The sequence below is a fragment of the Leucopleurus acutus genome, assembly GCF_964270905.1.
Source record: "Leucopleurus acutus genome assembly, chromosome: 16".
NCBI lineage: Eukaryota > Metazoa > Chordata > Mammalia > Artiodactyla > Delphinidae > Leucopleurus > Leucopleurus acutus.
Window position 1 is genome coordinate 59,732,532 of NC_139158.1, and position 18,719 is coordinate 59,751,250.

An 18,719-nucleotide genomic window follows, 5' to 3' on the forward strand; every position below is an offset into this window, starting at 1 on the left:
TCGTGGAGTGAGTGGGGCGGGGCACGTGCAGCTCAGCACTAGGACTGGAAGTCAGGGCCGGGCAAGAAACCTGGGATGGTGGGAAGGACGGTGAAGTCACAACGGTAGGGCATACTCGGGGATCCGAGGAGCTTCCGAAATCCTAGGGAGCGAGGGAGCTTCCTCTTCATTCTGAGCAACAGGCAGCCCGGAGCGCAGGCGTGTCAACTTTGCCCTCCTCCCTCCCACAGCTGCCTTAGAACGGAATCTTATCAGCCAGCAGGGGGCGCCTCAACCGCACCCTCGCCCCTTCGGGAAGCCGTTAATGGACCAGGGGTCGGGGGCGTGGGGAGGCGAAGGGACACTCGCTCCTTTAAAGCGCGATTTGATCCGCGTAGACTCCAGGCGCGTAAAGAGCGGACGCAGACCCTGACCGAGACTTCCCATCTCTTACTCTGCTGCTTTACCTGTTTTTGTGTGTGTGTGTGTGTGCGTGTGGGCGCCAGCCACGAGCGCCTGGAAAAAGCAAGAAGCCGGGTGAGTTTAGCCGGCCAGCAACCCACGGGGCAAGGAGACCGCCATTTGCCACCCCGCAATCGCAGGATACCCTGGGAAGCGCCCGTAGCCACGCGCAGCCCCGTGTGGGTGACACGCACGCGCCCTAGCGATTCCAGCGCGTTCCAGTGGCTTGGCGGGGTTTCTGCGCAGGCGCTGTAACCCATAGCAACCAGGGGAGGTCGCCTCAGCCGGAGTTTGGAGCTACCGGAGCGTCCGGGTGGGGAGTCGTTTGAAGAGCTTTGATCCAAGATCGTTGGCCAGATTGGGAAACTGAGGCCTGGGGTGAAGAACAGGCCCTAGGAACCGTTGGGGCTTTCTCCAGTGCCCGAGTGCTCGGAGTTTTGTGCCTGGCTGCATTCAAAAAGCGGGAAATTGAGGCTGAGGGAGGGGGCGGGTTCGTCTTGAGTGGTGGTTCAGTGTCCCCCCACCCCGGGTTAAAAAAAAATAAACGTGATGCCCTCTCTGTACTATAAAGGAGAAATGAGAGCAATGAAAGTAATTTATAATAAACGAATATGCCCTTCACTATGTAAGAGCTCAGACTGGATGACACCTGGTCACGTCTGTACCTAACTTAAAGTGAGAAAGTTTGGATTTAATAGATAGTATTCAACTAAATTTTGCCAAAGTTTACATTCATCATCTTTTGTTTGTTTGGCTGTGGGGTATTAGTTCCCCGACCAGGGATGGAACCTTCTTTCCCTGGGTTGGAAGGCGGATTCTTTACCACTGGACCACCAGGGAAGTCTCTCTATGTGGCATATTGAGTCGAAGGTTAAATGTATTTGTATACAGGCGTGCCATCACTGTGACAGCTACAAACGCAGACACACATGGGTGCGTTCTGGTGACTCACCTGTGCTCAAAAGGATTGACAGTGATTTTCCACAATGGTGAACAAAACAATAACTTCCTCGGTTAAGCTGGTGTATACATTTCTGGATAATATATTGTATATTAAAACCAGGGAAAGTTTCATTGTATTTGTATATAAAACAGGTTATAAACAGGTTTTTTGCCTCCATGAAGGTTTGGCAGGGTATTGGAAAGTTGTGCAGGACAGATTTGTTGGGGTGAGCTGTTCTGCGCATTACAGGAGGTCTGGGTCTCTACTCCCTGCTTCCTAAATGCTAGTAGTGTCTCCTCAGTCATGTGACACCCAAAAATGCCCCCACAAATTTCCAATCTGTTCCTTGGAAAACCACTGATTTATTCAGTCGAGTAGCAATTTTTGCCGGCGTCCATGTGCTGGGTGCCGTTTTGGTGGGGAGGCATAGGGTGGTGAACAGGACACAGTCCCCACCCTTCCGAGTTGGGGCCCGGTATGAGGAAATACCCAGATAGTAATCATACAGTATGATAAATAACTTGACAGTAGGGGCGGTACAAGTCAGTTTGGGAACACATGAAGACCCGGCCAACTAGCAGGGGGTCCCATGGTCTGAAAAAGCCAACCAGAGAAGAAACATTTGAGCTGAGCCTTGCAAGAGCACCATGCAGAGAAGGGTGGTGTGCCAAGCAGAGGGATCAGCATGACTGAAACAGATCCAGTGTTGCTAGCACGCAGTGGACACTCCAGTGTTGTGAATGAGTAGATGGATGACTGAATGAGACACGCATATTTGCTGGCAGGGAGCCATTCCCCACTACATCATGAACCGCTAAACCTGCCTCTTGATTCCACCCAGAGCCCAAACCTTAGTTGAGACCCAGAGTAGGTGGCAATGGTGAAAGGGTCCCAGACACAGAGGAAGGGTTGTGTGGTCTTAGCCTGGGAGTGATTTCCAAGAAGTAGATCTCTGATTCTGCTCTCCCAGAGGGCAGCTGCTAAAAATATAACCGGCTCTGCTGCTTTAGTGTTTGAAAAAGCAGGGCAGGGGTGCCTCATTTTCACACCTGTCATTCATGTGTGATCCTGGTAGCAGGGCATGTTTTTGGCAGATGGTACCTCCTGAGGACTGTCCCGAGATAAAAGTTTCCCAGAGTGTGTGCACAGTGGAGAAGACCACAGACGAAGTGGTCTCTTCCCCCAGCTGATTTAAAGGAGGTCAGGGCCAGTCTCTCTCACCCCCTAGGACAATCCCTGTCCTCTTGAGATGATCATTCCTGCCCCAAAGGCTAAGGCAAAGATCTGCAGCTGCCTGCCTGCAGGAGCCAAGCAGGCAGCGTAAGTCAGCTGGATGGGCACTTCGGGAAGCAAGGAGGTGCGTGCAGCCCCATGTTATGGCAGGCTGCGACTTGGGCCTGGCTGACTGTTGCCGTGTATGATTCCTGCTCTTGCATTGCCAAATAGTGTGATTTTTCTTTTCTGTACAAGTTAGAAGTGAAGAATTTTATATCTCCAGATTTTAAAATGTTGGCACTAATTCAAATGAAAACAAAAAAACAAGTCTGCGAGAGGCGAACAAAACCTGTTTGGGACCTCTCATCCTTGTTTCCATCCTAGGAAGGTGCATGTCCATAGGACATCAGAGCTTTACTTCACAAGGAGAAAAGTGGAAGCCCAGGCAGAATGCATTGCTTCTGGAAATATTATTGCGTTGGTGTCCGTGCTAGGGGCTAGGAGTTCCATAGCAAATTAGAAGGTCCAGTTCCTGCCCTTCTGGAACTCCCAATAGGTAGACAAAGAGGCAACTACAGGAGTAGTGAGTGATCAACAGAGTAGGAACATGAGTTGGGTGAGGAGGGGGCTTTGGGGGCGGGGGGAGCACAATCAAGGCAAGCTTCCGAAGCGAAGAGCCTCTGGTCTGGGACTTGAAAATAACTGGGAGGTAGCTAGGTAGGGAGTGGAGGGGGTAGAAACGTATTCCAAATAGAGGGAATAATAATACATGCAAAGGCCTGGGGACATGAGAAAATTCGATTAATTCGAGGATCTGAAAGCAGCTCATTATGGCTGAAGCTGAGGGTGGGGGTTGGGAGAAGGACGTGTGGAAAGAAAGAAAGCAGGAGAGGGCTTCCCGGGTGGCTCAGTGGTTGAGAATCTGCCTGCTAATGCAGGGGACACGGGTTCTGAGCCCTGGTCTGGGAGGATCCCACATGCCGCGGAGCAACTAGGCCCGTGAGCCACAACTACTGAGCCTGCGCGTCTGGAGCCTGTGCTCCGCAACAAGAGGCCGCGATAGTGAGAGGCCCGCGCACCGCGAAGAAGAGTGGCCCCCGCTTCCCACAACTAGAGAAAGCCCTCGCACAGAAACGAAGACCCAACACAGCAAAAATTAATAAATTAAACTCCGACCCCCAACATCTTCTTTAAAAAAAAACCAAAAAAGAAAGCAGGAGAATTAGGCAGGGGGGTGCAAGCAAATGTCTATAGGGTCTCAGTGCCAGTGAGTAAAGCGGTCTTGATGTAAGAGACAGCAGAGGCTGGTGGGGTCTGGGACGCCCGGGAGTCAGCTGCGACTCAGCTGTAGCCAGAATGTCGTGTTTTTCAGGAGCAATGTGAAGTTAGATTATTAAAAGCAACGTCTTGGACTTCCTGGGTGGCACAGTGGTTGAGAATCTGCCTGCCAATGCAGGGGACATGGGTTCGAGCCCTGGTCCAGGAAGATCCCACAGGCCTCAGAGCAACTAAGCCCGTGTACCACAACTACTGAGCCTGCGCTCTAGAGCCCCTGAGCCACAACTACGGAGCCCGCGTGCCTAGAGCCCGTGCTCTGCAACAAGAGAAGCCACCGCAATGAGAAGCCCGCGCACCACAATGAAAAGTAGGCCCCACTCACCGCAACTAGAGAAAGCCCGCATGCAGCAATGAAGACCCAACACAGCCAAAAATAAAATTAATTAATTTTTAAAAAAAGCAGCGTCTTGAGTTATGCATTTAGGGGGCTAGTTTGAATGTATAAAGCACTTGGCAACAGATTTTTTTTTAAACATCTTTATTGGAGTATAATTGCTTTACAATGTTTGCATCTGGCCTTTGAGCCACCAGTTCCAATCTTTGGAGGAATCGTAAAGGGAATGTGGGCTTGATTCTGAGAGTGTGGAGCCACTGGGGGTTTTCAGCAGCGCGTGACATTCCAGGCTCATGCAGAAAGGGCCTGGCGGCTGGAGAACAACAATAGAGGAGCTAGGACTCATTGGAGATGTTGTGGTACCTGCAGAAGGGCGGGGAGATGGTGGAGGTCTGCAGACAGCATGGGGATTAGGGATGGGATGTGGGAGAGATGGGATTTGACGGCAGATTAGGAGGGATGGGGGAGGTTGTTGGGGAGTGTTAAGGTTGATACAAGGGTCAAGGCAGCAGGTACAGAGGAAGGACGAGGAACAGTGATGGATGAAGATGACCTTAGCCCCTGTGGGTCACTCAGGGGAGATGCCCAGAGGATCTGGACCTGGTCCAGAGAATGTGGGCCCAGTGGGGTGAATAGGACACCCCTTGACCCCAAGGAACTGCAGTTCAGGTGGGAAGACAGACTGAGGACGATTGAAGAGTCCAGGGCCGGAGGCTGGCCCAGAGTCTCTTCTGAGGGCAGGGCCCTTGGGAGCAGCAGTGACCTCATTGTCTGAGAAGCCAGGGTGGGAGGGCGGGGCAGAGACATCTAGCTAGTGACGACTGGCCCAACAAAGGCCCGGAGATGTGACAGAGACAATGTGTTAGTGGGTAAACGGAAAAGAATCCAGAAAGACAAACTGCTCCTTCCTCACATTTCAACTAGGAAGGAAATAAAGCATTTCTGTGAGGTAATTTCTCTGAATTTCTTTTGGTACCTTGCTCCGAGGTCCCTGGTTCTCCTCTGGACAGGTAGAAGGCGTTCAGTAAATGTTTATCGTGCTTCCCCCCATTTCCTTCTCCCTCTGGAGCAATACTCTACTGAGTGTATAAATTCTGCTACAGTCTGTGTGCATGTTTTTAAGAGTTGCCTTTGGTCTTACCTCACTGTGGTCAAGATCAAGAGTCACCAGTGAGACCGGAAGTGGCTGGTATGCAGCAGGAGCTCAAATGCCCAGAGATGGAGAGGCGTGTGGGGGCTGGGGAGGACTTCCAAAGCGCCTGCTGCCTTTCTGTTGTAATATTAAGTCCCCGCCCACTTGACACTGGACTGAACCCTGTGTAGCTGTGGGATGATGCTGTGCAAACCCCTGACGGTGGCCGGGTATACAGCAGGTACTCACTACCCACCAGCTGGACTGGATCTAGGTCTTGAGTGATCAGACCTCATAAGCCTGTCTGACCTTTGAAACAGGACAGGGAAGGACGTGGCCCCCAATCCTGCTTTGCCTGGTCAGCATGTGCTAGGTGACCCCGGGTCTCAGGTTCTAAAGCCCAGAGTCAGCTGAACATGGTGGGATGGGATTTTTGCGGGGTTGAGAGCACAGGCTTGGGAACCAAACAGACTTTGGGTCAAATCCCAGCTCCCCCATCTCTAAAATGGGGATAATAATACCTTTGTGACATCTTTCTCGTCCTGAGAGTGCTGAGTGGCACACGTCCGTGCCTCCTCTCAGCCCTCAGCCCTCCTCACCCTCTGTGCCCTGCAGGGTGTTCCAAAGAGCAGCCATGTCCACCCTGTACCCATCTCTGGAGGACCTGAAGGTGGACCAAGCCATGCAGGTAAAGTGCCAGGCTACCAGCCTGGGGTCCCCTGACGGGGCCTTCTGGATTGCGCCAGGGTAGCTAAGGGAGGCTTGTCTCGGGTCAAGTGCTGGGGACCCCTGGGAGTTCCTGACTGGCCCCAGGGCATGCAGGTCCCCACTGCAGGGCCTGCTGGGCAGAGCAGGTGTCCAGAGGCCAAGGCAATGGAATTACAGCAGGTGGAGAAGACCAAGCAGCTGCAGACCGGCCGTCTGGTGCCTGCTCTATCCCAGTGCTTCCTGCATCCGGGTTCGTGTAGCACCCATGCTCTAGGAAAGCTTCCAGAGTAAACCCCGTGGTCGTGGCGCTTGGCCTACTCAGCCCCCAGAAGCCCTTTTCTCCTTCCGTCCCACATGAGGTCCTAGTGCGTTTTGAGAACTGGGGGCTTTTCGACTGAAAATCTGCCTTGGCTGCCTCAGGTAGTAAACGAGTTGTGACATTTGGTGGGTCGCGGGCCCCTGGGAGAACCTCCTTCCAGAAGTGTGGACATCTGCAGACGCCATATTTACTCCAAGGGTCATGGACACCCCCCCTCAGGCCGCCAGCATACCTAATGCCCTGACCCCCAGCCTCAGGGAGCCCCAGGCCTCAAGGGCTCTGGGGCTCATGGCCACAGCTGACTGGCACTCCCCATCCATCCCCAGGCCGAGGCCAGAGCCGTACCCAGGATGCCCGCCCTGCCGGGGCAGGGAACAGACTCCCAGCCTTCAGGTGAGTGAGTGGGCTGGGGTTCTCCTGCCTCAGAGTGACCTCTGCTGGACATTTCCGAGAGCCTGCGTCCTTCCTGCTGCTGAGCCGTGGGCACTATGCAGGTGGACCCTCCCTAGAACCCTTTGAGGGGGACAGTGAGAAACCTGCAGCTTTGTGAGGGCACTGACTGCCCTGACTTGGGGCCACCAAGAAAGGCTGCACGTGGAGACCAGGACGTGTGTGGTGGCCCTGGAGCTGCTCGTGGCCGTCTTGATTCAGGCCCCGTGGTAGCAAACTTGAACTCAGGCCCAGCTCTTCCCCTCCTCACCATGCAGTTCCCCAGAGCTGCCCTCGGGTCTGGCCGGTGCCAAATAAAATCAGTTAAATTGAACACCAAAGTGATACATGAGGTACTCAGCGTCCCAGGCTGCTCCTGGAGAAAGCAGACCGTCTGAGGGGAGGACCCACAGTGCCAGCGAGCATTCCTGGGAGTGCAGAGCCAACTCAGGGGTATACTGCATTCTTGGGAGTAAACAGGCCCTGTTTCTTAATAAAAATGAGTGACCACCTGGGAGCCAGGCAGGTGTGGCTAATCTCAGGCCCGGAGTAACACCTTTCTTCTTCCTTCCTTCCCTTCCCATCAGTTTTGTACCCAAACCTGGCGGAATTGGAAAGTTATATTGGTCTTTCGTTCTCCAGCCACGAAGTCCAGCAAAACCTGCCTCAGATTCCAGAAGGTGCCAGGGTAGGTATTTGTCTCTTGCCTGATGTGGGCCTTCCTTCTTGGTCTTACCATTTAAACAGACTTGAATCTCCTCTTTCCCCAGCGTTGCTGCGCCTCTGTTTTTTTTTTGTTTGTTTGTTTTGTGTTTTTTTTGCGGTACGCGGGCCTCTCACTGCTGTGGCCTCTCCCGTTGCGGAGCACAGGCTCAGGACGTGCAGGCTCAGCGGCCATGGCTCACGGGCCCAGCCACTCTGCGGCATGTGGGATCCTCGAGGACTGGGGCACGAACCCGCGTCCCCTGCATCGTCAGGCGGACTCTCAACCACTGCGCCACCAGGGAAGCCCCTGCGCCTCTGTTTTTTGATGGCAGTTCGTATTTTCAGCCTTCATTAAAAGTGCTGTGGGGTTTCGTGGTTTCCTGCGGGCCTTGGGGCTGAAGGGCCACTGCCTGCCCTTTGACCTCTGACCTGCTGGCCTGAGCCTGCTGGAGGAGAAGGGAGGACATTAAACCTGGCCTGAGCCTGGGTGCTTCTACTGAAGGGCTGCCTGTGACTTGACAGCAGCTGCATGGTTAGGCAGAGCCCGGTGGGAAGGGGCTTGTCATCCAGCCCCACTCCCCAAATTAAACAATAATGCTTGATTCCTGCTCCGCATGGCTTCAGGGAGCAAAGGAAATCATAACATTGAAATATTCACTCCTGAAAATGTATTCACCTATAGAATCAGTCCCAAACCCTCTCCCAATCAGCTCCAGCCTCCCTGCGAACCATCTGTCAGCTGTCCTTGTCTGCCAGCCCCTCCCTGGTCCGGTGCAAATCGATTGCACAGTGCAAATGCAAATCTTACTAAGGCCGCAGGATTTCATGAAATTGATGGAAATGAGGATGAGAACTGCCACACTGACAAATGAGGATTTCATAGGAAAAATCAGAAAGGATGAGGACATGTGGGACCCTGAGAAAAACTGGTGACACCCTGGGGTGTTTCTCCAAAATGACCCTCTTGACAGTCATGTAGGGAAGTACACACGTGAAGCAAAGTAGGTCATGTTGCAGATAGTCCAATTTTAATCCATCGATTTAATCCCTCTTTGGCCCAATAATTAGGACAACCTAAATTTTGATAAAAAATGACAGATAGGGCTTCCCTGGTGGCGCAGTGGTTGAGAGTCCGCCTGCCGATGCAGGGGACACGGGTTCGTGCCCCGGTCCGGGAAGATCCCACATGCCGTGGAGCGGCTGGGCCCGTGAGCCATGGCCGCTGGGCCTGCGCGTCCGGAGCCTGTGCTCCGCAACAGGAGAGGCCACAGCAGTGAGAGGCCCGCGTACCGCAAAAAAAAAAAAGACAGATAATGCATTTTTATAATTAAAAATTTTTCGTTATTTTATTTCATTTTAACTTTTTATTTTTAAGTAATCATAAATTCATATAGGAAGTTGAGAAGATAGAGAAGTCCTTTGTGCTCTTCACTCAGTTTTCCCAGTGGTTCCGTTTTATGTAACTACACTATAACGTCAAAACCAGGCATTTCACATTGGTACAATGTGTGTCTGTTGTTCAATGTCATTTTATCACCTGTAACCACCAGCGCGATCAAGATAGAGAACTATGTTATCACCACAAAGGTATCTCTAGGGTTGCCCCTTCATAATCATTCCCAGCCTCCCTCTCACCATCCGCAGCCCCTTGGCAACCACTAGCGTGTTTTTGTCCCTATAATTTTGCCATTTCAGAAGGTTATGTAAGTGGAATCACGTGGTGTGTGACTTTTTCAGATGGACTCTTTCCACTCAGCATCATGCCCTGGAGATCCTTCGAGGCTGTTGCCTGTATCAACAGTTCATTCCTTTTTATCGCTGGGTTGTGTTCCATGGTGTGTCTGTACCCCCAGTTTGTTTAACCTCTTGAGGGACATTTTAGTTGTTTCCAGTTTTTGTCTATTATAAACTAAGCTATTATGGATGTGTACAGATTTTTGTACGGATATAAGTTTTTGTTTCTCTGGGATAAACGCCCAGGAGTGCAATTCCTAGGTAGTGTTATAACTGTATGGTTAATTCTTTAAAAAAGAAAGTGCCAAACTATTTCCAGAATGGCTGTGCTATTTTATTTTCCTGCCAGCAATGCATGAGTGTTTTCAGTTTCTTCACATCCTTGCCAGCATTTGGTATTATCATTGTTTTAAATTTTAATCATTATGGTAGGTGTGTAGCATTGACTTATCATTGTCTTAATTTGCATTTCCCTAACGCTAGTGATGCTGAACATCTTTTCATGTGCTCAGTTACCAGCTGTATATTCTTTTCAGTAAAATGTTTCTTCATATCTTTTGCTCATTTTCTAAATGGATTGTGTTTTTTAAGTCAACTTTTGAGACTTTATTCTAGAGTCCTTTGTCAGATATTTGATTTGTAAATATTTTCTCCCACTGTGTAGCTTCTCCTTTCATCGTATTAAAAGGGTTTCTTGCAGAGCAAAAAGTCTTTAATTATGATGAGGTCCAATTTATTGATTTTTTTCTTTTGTGGATTATGCTTTAGTGTCCTAAGAAATTTCACTGAGCCCTAGGTCCTAAAGATTTTCCCTTTTACTTCTAAAACTGCTATAGTTTTATGTTTAAATTTATGGTTCAATTTGAGTTAATTTTTGTATAACCTGTGGGGTCCGTGCTCACATTTTGCCCACGGATGTTCAGTTGCTCCCTCACCATTTGTTGAAAAGACTCTTCTTTCTCCAGTGAATTGCTCTTGCACCTCTGTTAAGAAGCAGTTGCCCCTCCTTGTGTGAGGCTATTTCTGGATTCTCTCTTCTGCTCCATGAATGTGTCTGTCTCTCCCCAATACAACACTGTCTTAATTACTGTAGCGATATAATAAATCTGGAAATTTGGTAGAGTGATTAATCCTGTTTTATTCTTTTTATCAGAATAGTTTTAGCTATTCTAGTTCCTTTGTCTTTTCATATAAAGTTTAGACTAACCTTGCATGTATCTACAAAACATCTTGTAGAGATTGTGATAAGAATTGCATTAAATCTGTACATCAATCTGGGGACAGTTGACAGCTTTACTATGTTTTCCCAATCCATGAATACAGAATATCTCTCTATTTATTTAGATCTTCTTTGATATCTTTTATCAGTGTTTTTTTCATTTCCAGCATACAATTCCTGCATATGTTTTATTAGATTTACACCTAAGTATTTCTTTTTTTTTTGAGTGATTGTAAGTGGTATTGTATTTTTAATTTTAGCTTCCACATGTTAATTGTTAGTATTTAGAAGTACAATTGATTTTTTTGTATATGTTGGTCTTGTATCCTGTGACCTTGTTGAACTCACTTATGAGTTCTAGGAGTTTACGTGTAGATTCCTTGGAATTTTCTAGTGAAGTATCATCTCGCCTGCAAATAGAGACCATTTTATGTCTTCTTTTCCAATCTATATGCCTTTTTTTCCCCTTTTCTTGCCTTATTGCTCTGGCTAGTTTTTCCATTACTGTATTTAATAGTAGTGGTGAGAGTGGACATCCTGACCTTGTTCCAGATCTTAGGGGGAAAGCACTCACTCATTTTGGTACTTTTACCTTAATCTTTTTCAAGGCAGAGATCAACTTGAGCCCATTTCCCCCCATCGTTCACTATTTTCTGTGGAACTTTTATTTTTAAGTGGATTTTAAAGGGCTCTTCTCCTGACCCCAGTTTGCCTTGGAAAACGAGGACCCCTTTCCTATTTACCTGTCCTCTCTTCTCTTCCTACTTTCCCGGCTGTTTTTCAGGGGTGTGGACTTTGACGCCCCCTAGTGGCGTCATTGAGCCATGTTCCCTCTCGCCCGCACGCGGGAAAGTGTGTGAGCTGGGGTGGACTACGACCCAGGGTCCACTCCATTCTCCTTACCCCATCCCTGCTCCCACCCCGGGGACTCTTTTGGCACGAGGCCCCAGGGGCTGGCTGACCGCCTGCTCTTCTGATGTCTGCAGGCAGCGGTCTCGGGCCCCTCACCGGACCAGGTGGTGGCGCCGGTGTCCGGGAACAGCTTGGGCGTGCTGCCTGGGGAGGTCAAGCCCGGGGTGCGCGAGATCCACCTGTGCAAGGACGAGCGCGGCAAGACGGGGCTGCGGCTGCGGGCCATCGACAAGGTGGGACTGGGGATCGGGCGGGAGAGGAAGGGCCCCGCGGAGGGCGGAGGGCGAGCCCGCGTGCTGGACAGCGCCTGCCCGCCGCCCGAGGTAACCGCCCTCCGCGCGCCTCCGGGATTCTGGCCGCCTCGTCCACCAGCGGGAGAGGAGGCAGAGCGGGGAGCCCCATCCACAGTAAGGAAGGGGCTGCGCGGGCTGGGAGCCGAGGCCCACCTGACCCCTAGGCCAGGCTCTTCCTCTCAAGCCCCTCCTACAAGGCCCGAGGGCTGGCTCTGGGCTGCGCCAGGGATCCTCTACCTGCCCCTCCGTGGGCTCCTTGCCTCCTTGCCCCCCAGTCAAAGGGATCTGGCTTCTGGGCGGCTGTCTGCAGACAGTGGAAGCCGGGGCCCTGGATGCCAGTGTGAGAGGCCTTGTAGCCCAGTGGTTGGGGGTGCAGCCTCCAGTTGGGGTTGAATTCCTGACTCTGTTGCTTCCTAGCTGTGTGGCCCGGAGTGTTTCCTCGCCAGGAAAATGGGGTTGCCCTTGTCTGCTGCGCAGAGCTGCAGTCCCAGTGCCCTGCAGGCCTTGGGAGGATCGGGAGGCAAACAGCAGCTTGGAGGAGGGAGCTAGGCTCATGGTGGGCCGGGAGAGCTGACTGTGGGGACCGCCTCCCCCAGGGGCTCTTTGTGCAGCTGGTCCAGGCCAACACCCCCGCGTCCCTGGTGGGGCTGCGCTTTGGGGACCAGATCCTGCAGATTGATGGGCGCAACTGTGTTGGGTGGAGCACAGACAAAGCCCACCGGGTGGTGAAGAAGGCGTCGGCTGAGAAGATTGTCATGGTTGTCCGGGACAGGTGAGTAGCTGGGTCCCAGGAGCCTCTCTGTCCACCCCCAGCCACGCCCCAGGCCCAGCTCACTGTCCGTCCCTGCCAGGCCATTCCAGCGGACCGTCACCATGCACAAGGACAGCACAGGCCACATCGGCTTCGTCATCAAGAAGGGGAAGATCATCTCTTTGGTCAAAGGGAGTTCTGCGGCCCGCAACGGGCTCCTCATCAACCACTACGTGTGCGAGGTGAACGGGCAGAACGTCATTGGGCTGAAGGTAAGCTAGGCAGAGCAGCGGCTCTGTCCCGGGACGTCAGGGGCTGGGACACGCCAGGTGGTGGGCAGGTTCGTGTCTGCGGGTGGGCTGCTGCCCCCACCCCAGCCTCAGTTCCTCATCCTAAGGCTGCTACAGGGATTCAATGTGACAAGGTACACAGAGCTTCGAGCACAGTGCATGCACAAAGTAATTGCTCAGTAAATATAAGCTATTGTTACTTACACGTGGAGGCCAGAGGTGAGACAGGGAGCCGGGGGGTGGGGGTGGGGTGGTTGATGACCTGTGTAAGGACGTAGGTGCCCAGGTGGCTCCTGGCTGCATGGACACCTCCCTACTCTGTGCGGCACTTCTGTTTGTATCCTGGATCTTGTTCAGTAATAGGAATATTTTAGAAAATTGCTCTTCAGAAGTCCATTTCTGACCTCTTTTTTTTGCCCTCCCAAGGGGGTTTGCATGGCAAGTTCTATCTTTAAATACAGAAGGAGCAAGTGGTCTAGGCCCAGTGCTGTGACCTGGACTCGGGGGTGGGTGCCTTTGGGGAATGGACCCTGGAGGAGGATGAGTCACGCCGCTTCTGGCCCCTGGATAAGTGAGAGTGGTCTATCCCGACTTGATACCACCAGGACCGAGAGTGCTTCTTAATCCCAGCTGTGGTTTAGAGTGAGGGTCCCTGCCCTGCTGCAGCCAGGGCTTTGGGGCTCACAGGTAGGGCTCCCCGGGTAGAGGTGGCTTGGGCGGTGGCATCTCACTCCACAGGTGGCAGAGTCTTTTAAGCCAGTTCTCCTCCCCTTCACAAGGGCCATCACCATCACCATTCCTGTGGCACATCTTCCTCCCTGTGCTTGACAGTCTCCGCACCTTCCCTGGAGGCTTGTCCTGCTGGCTCATGAGCGTAGTGCTCAGCAAGTCCTTCCTAATGTCTGTCTGACATCCCTCCTGCTGCCTCTCTCCCCTTCCTTGGGGATCAGGCATGACAATCCAAAGGGAATCCATTGTAGTTAAAAAGCTGAGTACAGTAATACCAGCTCTGAGGGGCTGGCTCTGCTGGGTGTTAGTGAACCCACTCCTTTCAAAGCATGACAGCTCTTTGTTCTTATCTGTTCTGGAGAGCAGTCCTTCTAAAATGTGCTGCAGATTCTCTCGTCCTCACTGATGGTTCAAGGCTTCCCTATGAACTTATCAGTTATCCTACCAAACAATGGCGTGAGGCTCTAAGGACTGGGCCTGTCCCTTTGCTGAATGGCCCCAGATAGCTATGCGTCTTGAGATCATTTATCTTCTCAGAGGTCTGTCTATTTCTACTCTGTGGCCATCACTAGTCCCACCTAGCACATCTTCTCCCATTTATCCTGGAACAGCTAAGAAAACACATACCTGGGTTAGACACCTGTGTAAAGTAAAGGTCATGGTGTCTGAGTAAGGGCGAGAGGCTCTTCTAATGGCCATAGCGTTTGTCTTTGGACTGTTTGGCACACTTTGTGTAGATGCCTTTTGTTTCTTGTTCTCCCCATGATCTGAATGGCTTCTGCGGGCCTCTCTTTTCACTAGTTGACAAGATGTAAGAGGAAGAAGTACCACACGGGCTTGGCTCCGGCTGACAGGAGCCCAGGGGAGAGGGTGGGGGAGCCCCTGCTGTGCCCCCACTGCACGGTTATTCTCTTTGTGCTTTGGGTCCAGAACCCGAGTGTGACGGGGTCCTGGGCAACGGCATACATGTGTGCTTGGTGAGATTCCCAGGGCTCTTTGGGGAAAGTCACGTTTGTGAGGCCCTGTTAGGTGCCAGGCCCACACAGGCCCTCGAACTGAGGGTGGGAGGGGCACGCTCATTCTACTGACAGGGCCTCAGGTGGGAGGCCCACGTTCTCGTTCACCTGAGGGGCAGCCCTGTCCCTGATGTCAGAATGTCAGTGGCATCCTTCAGCGGGGGCCGTGCTGACCTCTCCACAGAGGTGCCTTCAGAGTTTCCCCTGGCCCCCGGGGTGACCGCTCACTCACCCCTTCTCCAGGACAAAGAAGTCACGGAGATTCTGGCCACAGCCGGGAACGTCATCAACCTGGCCATCATGCCCACTGTGATCTATGCGCACATGGTCAGAAAGTAAGGCTGGTCCCCTCCTGCCCCTCCCCCCTCAGCTCCCCACCTCCCGTCCACCCAGGCTTCCTCAAGGCTCCTGCAGAGCCCAGACCAGCCTGCCCTCTGCTCTCCTGCCCTTGCCTCCCTTCACGCTAGCCAGTGGCTTCTGGTGATTTGAAGGTCTTAGACTAGGTAGTGAGGGTCCACAAGGCACGCACAGGCTTTGCGGGGATGGGGGAAGGTGCTGCCAGTGTTGGCGACTGTCCTTGTTGCTGTATCTAGGTTGTCCCCAGCCCTGCTCCACCACACCATGGACCACTCCATCCCTGACATCTGAAGCCACGGGAGAGCAGCTCAGCCCTCTCACCCTCCAGCAGGAAAGGGAGAGTCCTCAGGGGACAGACGGTGGAGGCCTCTGCCTGGGGGCGGGGCTGTCTCCAGCGGGCGTGTTCTGGGTGGGGCAACATTGGATCACATGGGCCTGTCCTTTATACACACTGGCCTCCTTGCAGCCTCAGCCTCTTAACTGGGCTAAGGCAGGGGCAGGGCCCACAGGCAGTGATTCTCGGAGCCGATTTAAATGCTGGGCACGTAGGCAGGCCGACTAAACACTCCCTAAAGTTGCAGCTGGGTCCCTTTCAAGCTTTGCCTCTACCAGTAAGGCGTTTCCACGGTTTGAGAACAAATACATCTTTTTGGGCGAATTGTTTCTTTTTCCTTTAGTTGTTCTTTGTCACAAACTGTATTTAGTTATAACCCGTCACTGTCTTTGAATGAAGATTTGATTTTACATAAAATCCCTTCCTCAAAAGTAACTGAAATTCCAGAATCTTCTGTCTCGTGCCATGCCAGAGCTGGTTTTCTTTTAAGCAGTGGTGAGACCAAGGCCTTTGCTACATATTGCCTCTGAGAGCAGTGACTGGGCTTTGCCACCGTCACATGCCGCCGGTCCGGGGCATGGATGACTAGAGGGGGACAGTGTGGGGCCCTGGAAGGGGGCCCTGGCTTTTGCGCACCCCCTGCTCAGCGACTGTAGCTGGCTTCCGCATCTGCAGAACGGGCGTGAGGACCACTTCAAAGGTGCTGGAGAGGATGGAACACGTGCACTTACAGGGCCCCACGGGTCTGACGGGGGGCGTGGGGTGCGCCAAGTGACCCCCTGGAGGGGAGTCAGAAGCACGCAGCTCTCTGGCTCCCTCAACCTCAGGAAAGATCTGTCTGCTCAGCTTTTCCCAGGATGCGTGTTATGACTCCCACGCAGGTGGGGACAAGTGTGAGCCCCCTTCATCCCCCTCGCCCCCACCCCCAAAAGACACAATATAAAGAAAACAGGCCAAGGATCTTGTTGTGTTTTCATGCTTTAATTCAGAGCTGTCTGCTGTAGGTACAACTCTGTCTGACCAAAAGGACAAAGAAGACAAAAGTGAAGCCCCCTCCCCACCTCCCCCCTTCCTGTATCCCCTGAACTCTCTGTCAAGGGCATGGCTGAATGTAGCAGCGCACTGTGACTTGTGTGCACTGATTCCTAGGTCAGTGGGGTAATGATTTCCCTGGGCAGAGGCCCCTCTGTAGGCCTTTACCCCAGAACCTTGTCATCTGCCCCCACCCCACCCCCCAAGGTGCTGCCAGATACCCCTGTGCTAGTGGCGACTGGGAAGGGTGTTCAGTGAAAAGCTAAGTTATCCCCTTGGGAGATATTTGGGCTAAACTCCATTTGAGGCCAGCTCTCTGAGCAGAGTCCCGGCCCCAGACTGATTTCTGCTTTGAGCCTGGACGAGAGGAGCAGCAAAGCAGCTCTGGCCTGGACCCTATAGCTTAGGAGAAGCCACTTCTGGAGGTGGGACCCCAAGGGACCAGCAGTTCCAGAAGGTGGTTCCTGAGAACATGGTCCCTTAGGATCTAATCAGCTCTGGCCAGGGGCTGGGGACAGGGGAGACCCCAAAGATCTCTGCTGCAGAAGCGGAGGACGGGAGGGAAAGGTCACAGCCCAGCAGGAGGTGGTATTAAGCAGGAAGGAAAAGGGGAGCCTTGGAGGATGAGCACTTAGCGGGAGGCCCCCGGGCCCTGGCCTCGCTTCCTGGTCCCACATCCTGTGTCCCGCAGTCAGGGCTTGGAGCCTGAGCCCGTGGGCCGCTGCGCCTCCGCCTCCGCCCCTGGGAGCTGCCCAGGCAGCGCTGCCCCTTTTGCATAGATGCAGGATACTGAGCACACACACGCACACACGCACAAGCCGGGGCCTGGCCGACACGGTCCCAGCGTCTGTCCCAGGCCTGGGCCAGAGAGCTGCCTCCTCCATCGACAAGAGGCAAAGCCCGTCAAGGTCCCACCAGACCCCCCAAAAGAGAGGCACCCCCAACACTGTGGGCTGGAGGCCCTCTGACCAGACAGGCAGGTCTTGAGCCACAGCAGGAGCAGAGGGCGGGGCCGGCTCCGCTCACCTTGTCCGCAGTCCTCGGTCCACACGCTTCACGAGCGGCTCCTCCAGCATCAGGGACAGAACGGACCACAGCCCCGGCCCTGACCACGTCCATCAAAACACAAGACACAGTAGGAAGGCCACAGACAGCAAGACGCAGACCGGAGCAGAGCGGCTACGCAGCTCGACTAGATTCCAGTGGTGAAAAATATATAGATTTTATGTTGTCAAATATAATAGTCATACATTTATTTTCTCGGCAAAGCTGTTGACTATTTCTAAGGAGACACCACGCAGCTCCGTGAGGACACGGCACGGGAGGCGGGGTCCGCGGCCAGTCCTGGCTTGGCTTTGGGTTTGTCCACTGCCGCTCCACGTCACGACCCCCAGGTCCCGTGGGGCAGCCCAGCCCGGCCCCCAGAGTTTGGGTTTGGTTCGACTGGGGTGGAGGGGTGCTCCACAAAGGATGGCAGGTCTGAGGCCCAGAGCGAGGAAGGGGAGCTTTGGAGGCACAAAGCGCGTGGCAGAGGGGCTCTCCCCACGATGGCTGGGCCGGCTGCCCACCCCCAGTGCATGCAGGCATCCCCCCTCAAGTAGGCGGCACAGAGAGGAAGGGCAGAGCCCATGCGTCAGGCAACAGCTGTCGGAGCAGCGGGGGTGGGCAAGCAACCTTGGCAGAACCAGAGTGGCCCCTAGGCCGGAGGGGTGAGTGAGATACAGGGTCCCAGCAACACCCTCCCCCCGCCGCAATGTAGGGCCTAACTCTGAAGAGTGGGTGGGATGACGAGATAGGTATAAGCCCTGCAGAGGAAGAGGAATGGGTTTACTCTGTAAAATAATAATGCAAATAACATGTCAGCAGCTTTGCAGAGGGACCTAGATGTGGTCCCGGGGAAGGAGGGGGGCCTTCCCAGGCTGACTGGGCTTGGGCTGGGAGCCCCACTCCACCCCCTACCTGGGAAACATCCCAGGACACCCTGCTTAGGCCTGGACGGACATCATGGCTTCAGAACCTCATCTTGCCATTCATCCCGCTGGAATTCCCCTCAGAGGCAGAAAGGTGTAAGATTTAGGAATCCTCATCCTAGAAAGCAAGCAGCCACCTCACAGGAGACCCTGGGATGCGTGAGAAGCAAGCCCCAAAGTGAACACAGTGCAAAGCAGAAGTTGGTCCTAAGGTCCCCGGATAAACTAGGGCGCGCTCCAGGGCAGTCAGACCTGGAGCAGTCAGCTGGCGCTTGCCGAGTCCAGCCCTGCCTCCCAGGCTGCAGGGCCCTGTCTCAGAAGGCTGGAGGTGCCCCCTTAAGCTGCCAGCCCCCGCCTCCTCCTTTCCTGCTGGCAGCGTCTCCAGACAGGAGCTGGGCTCAGGCTAGCGTTCACACCCCGGCACTCGCCTGTCTGGCTCTCACAAAATTATCTGACACACTCAGAAGCGCCAGGAGGAAAACAGATGTGGGGAAGCTCTGGGACGAACAGACAGACAC

General features: G+C 53.3%; 1 protein-coding gene across 2 annotated transcripts; it reads left to right on the forward strand.

Annotated features, from left to right (window-relative positions):
• Positions 1 to 2,455: 2,455 nt before the first annotated feature.
• Positions 2,456 to 15,156, forward strand: SDCBP2 (syndecan binding protein 2; the record flags this gene model as incomplete). 2 transcript variants are annotated; one of them, XM_082857288.1, is made up of 9 exons in its annotated part: positions 2,456 to 2,505; positions 6,019 to 6,091; positions 6,757 to 6,823; positions 7,447 to 7,547; positions 11,504 to 11,662; positions 12,319 to 12,494; positions 12,574 to 12,745; positions 14,752 to 14,843; positions 15,102 to 15,156. In XM_082857288.1, 8 exons carry the CDS (start codon positions 6,038 to 6,040, stop codon positions 15,154 to 15,156), a joined length of 876 nt encoding a protein of 291 aa, XP_082713414.1. The 2 variants fall into 2 exon arrangements, with proteins under 2 accessions (XP_082713414.1, XP_082713413.1); XM_082857287.1 differs by lacking the exon at positions 2,456 to 2,505 and having other exon boundaries at positions 6,038 to 6,091.
• Between the last annotated feature and the right edge of the window lie 3,563 nt (positions 15,157 to 18,719).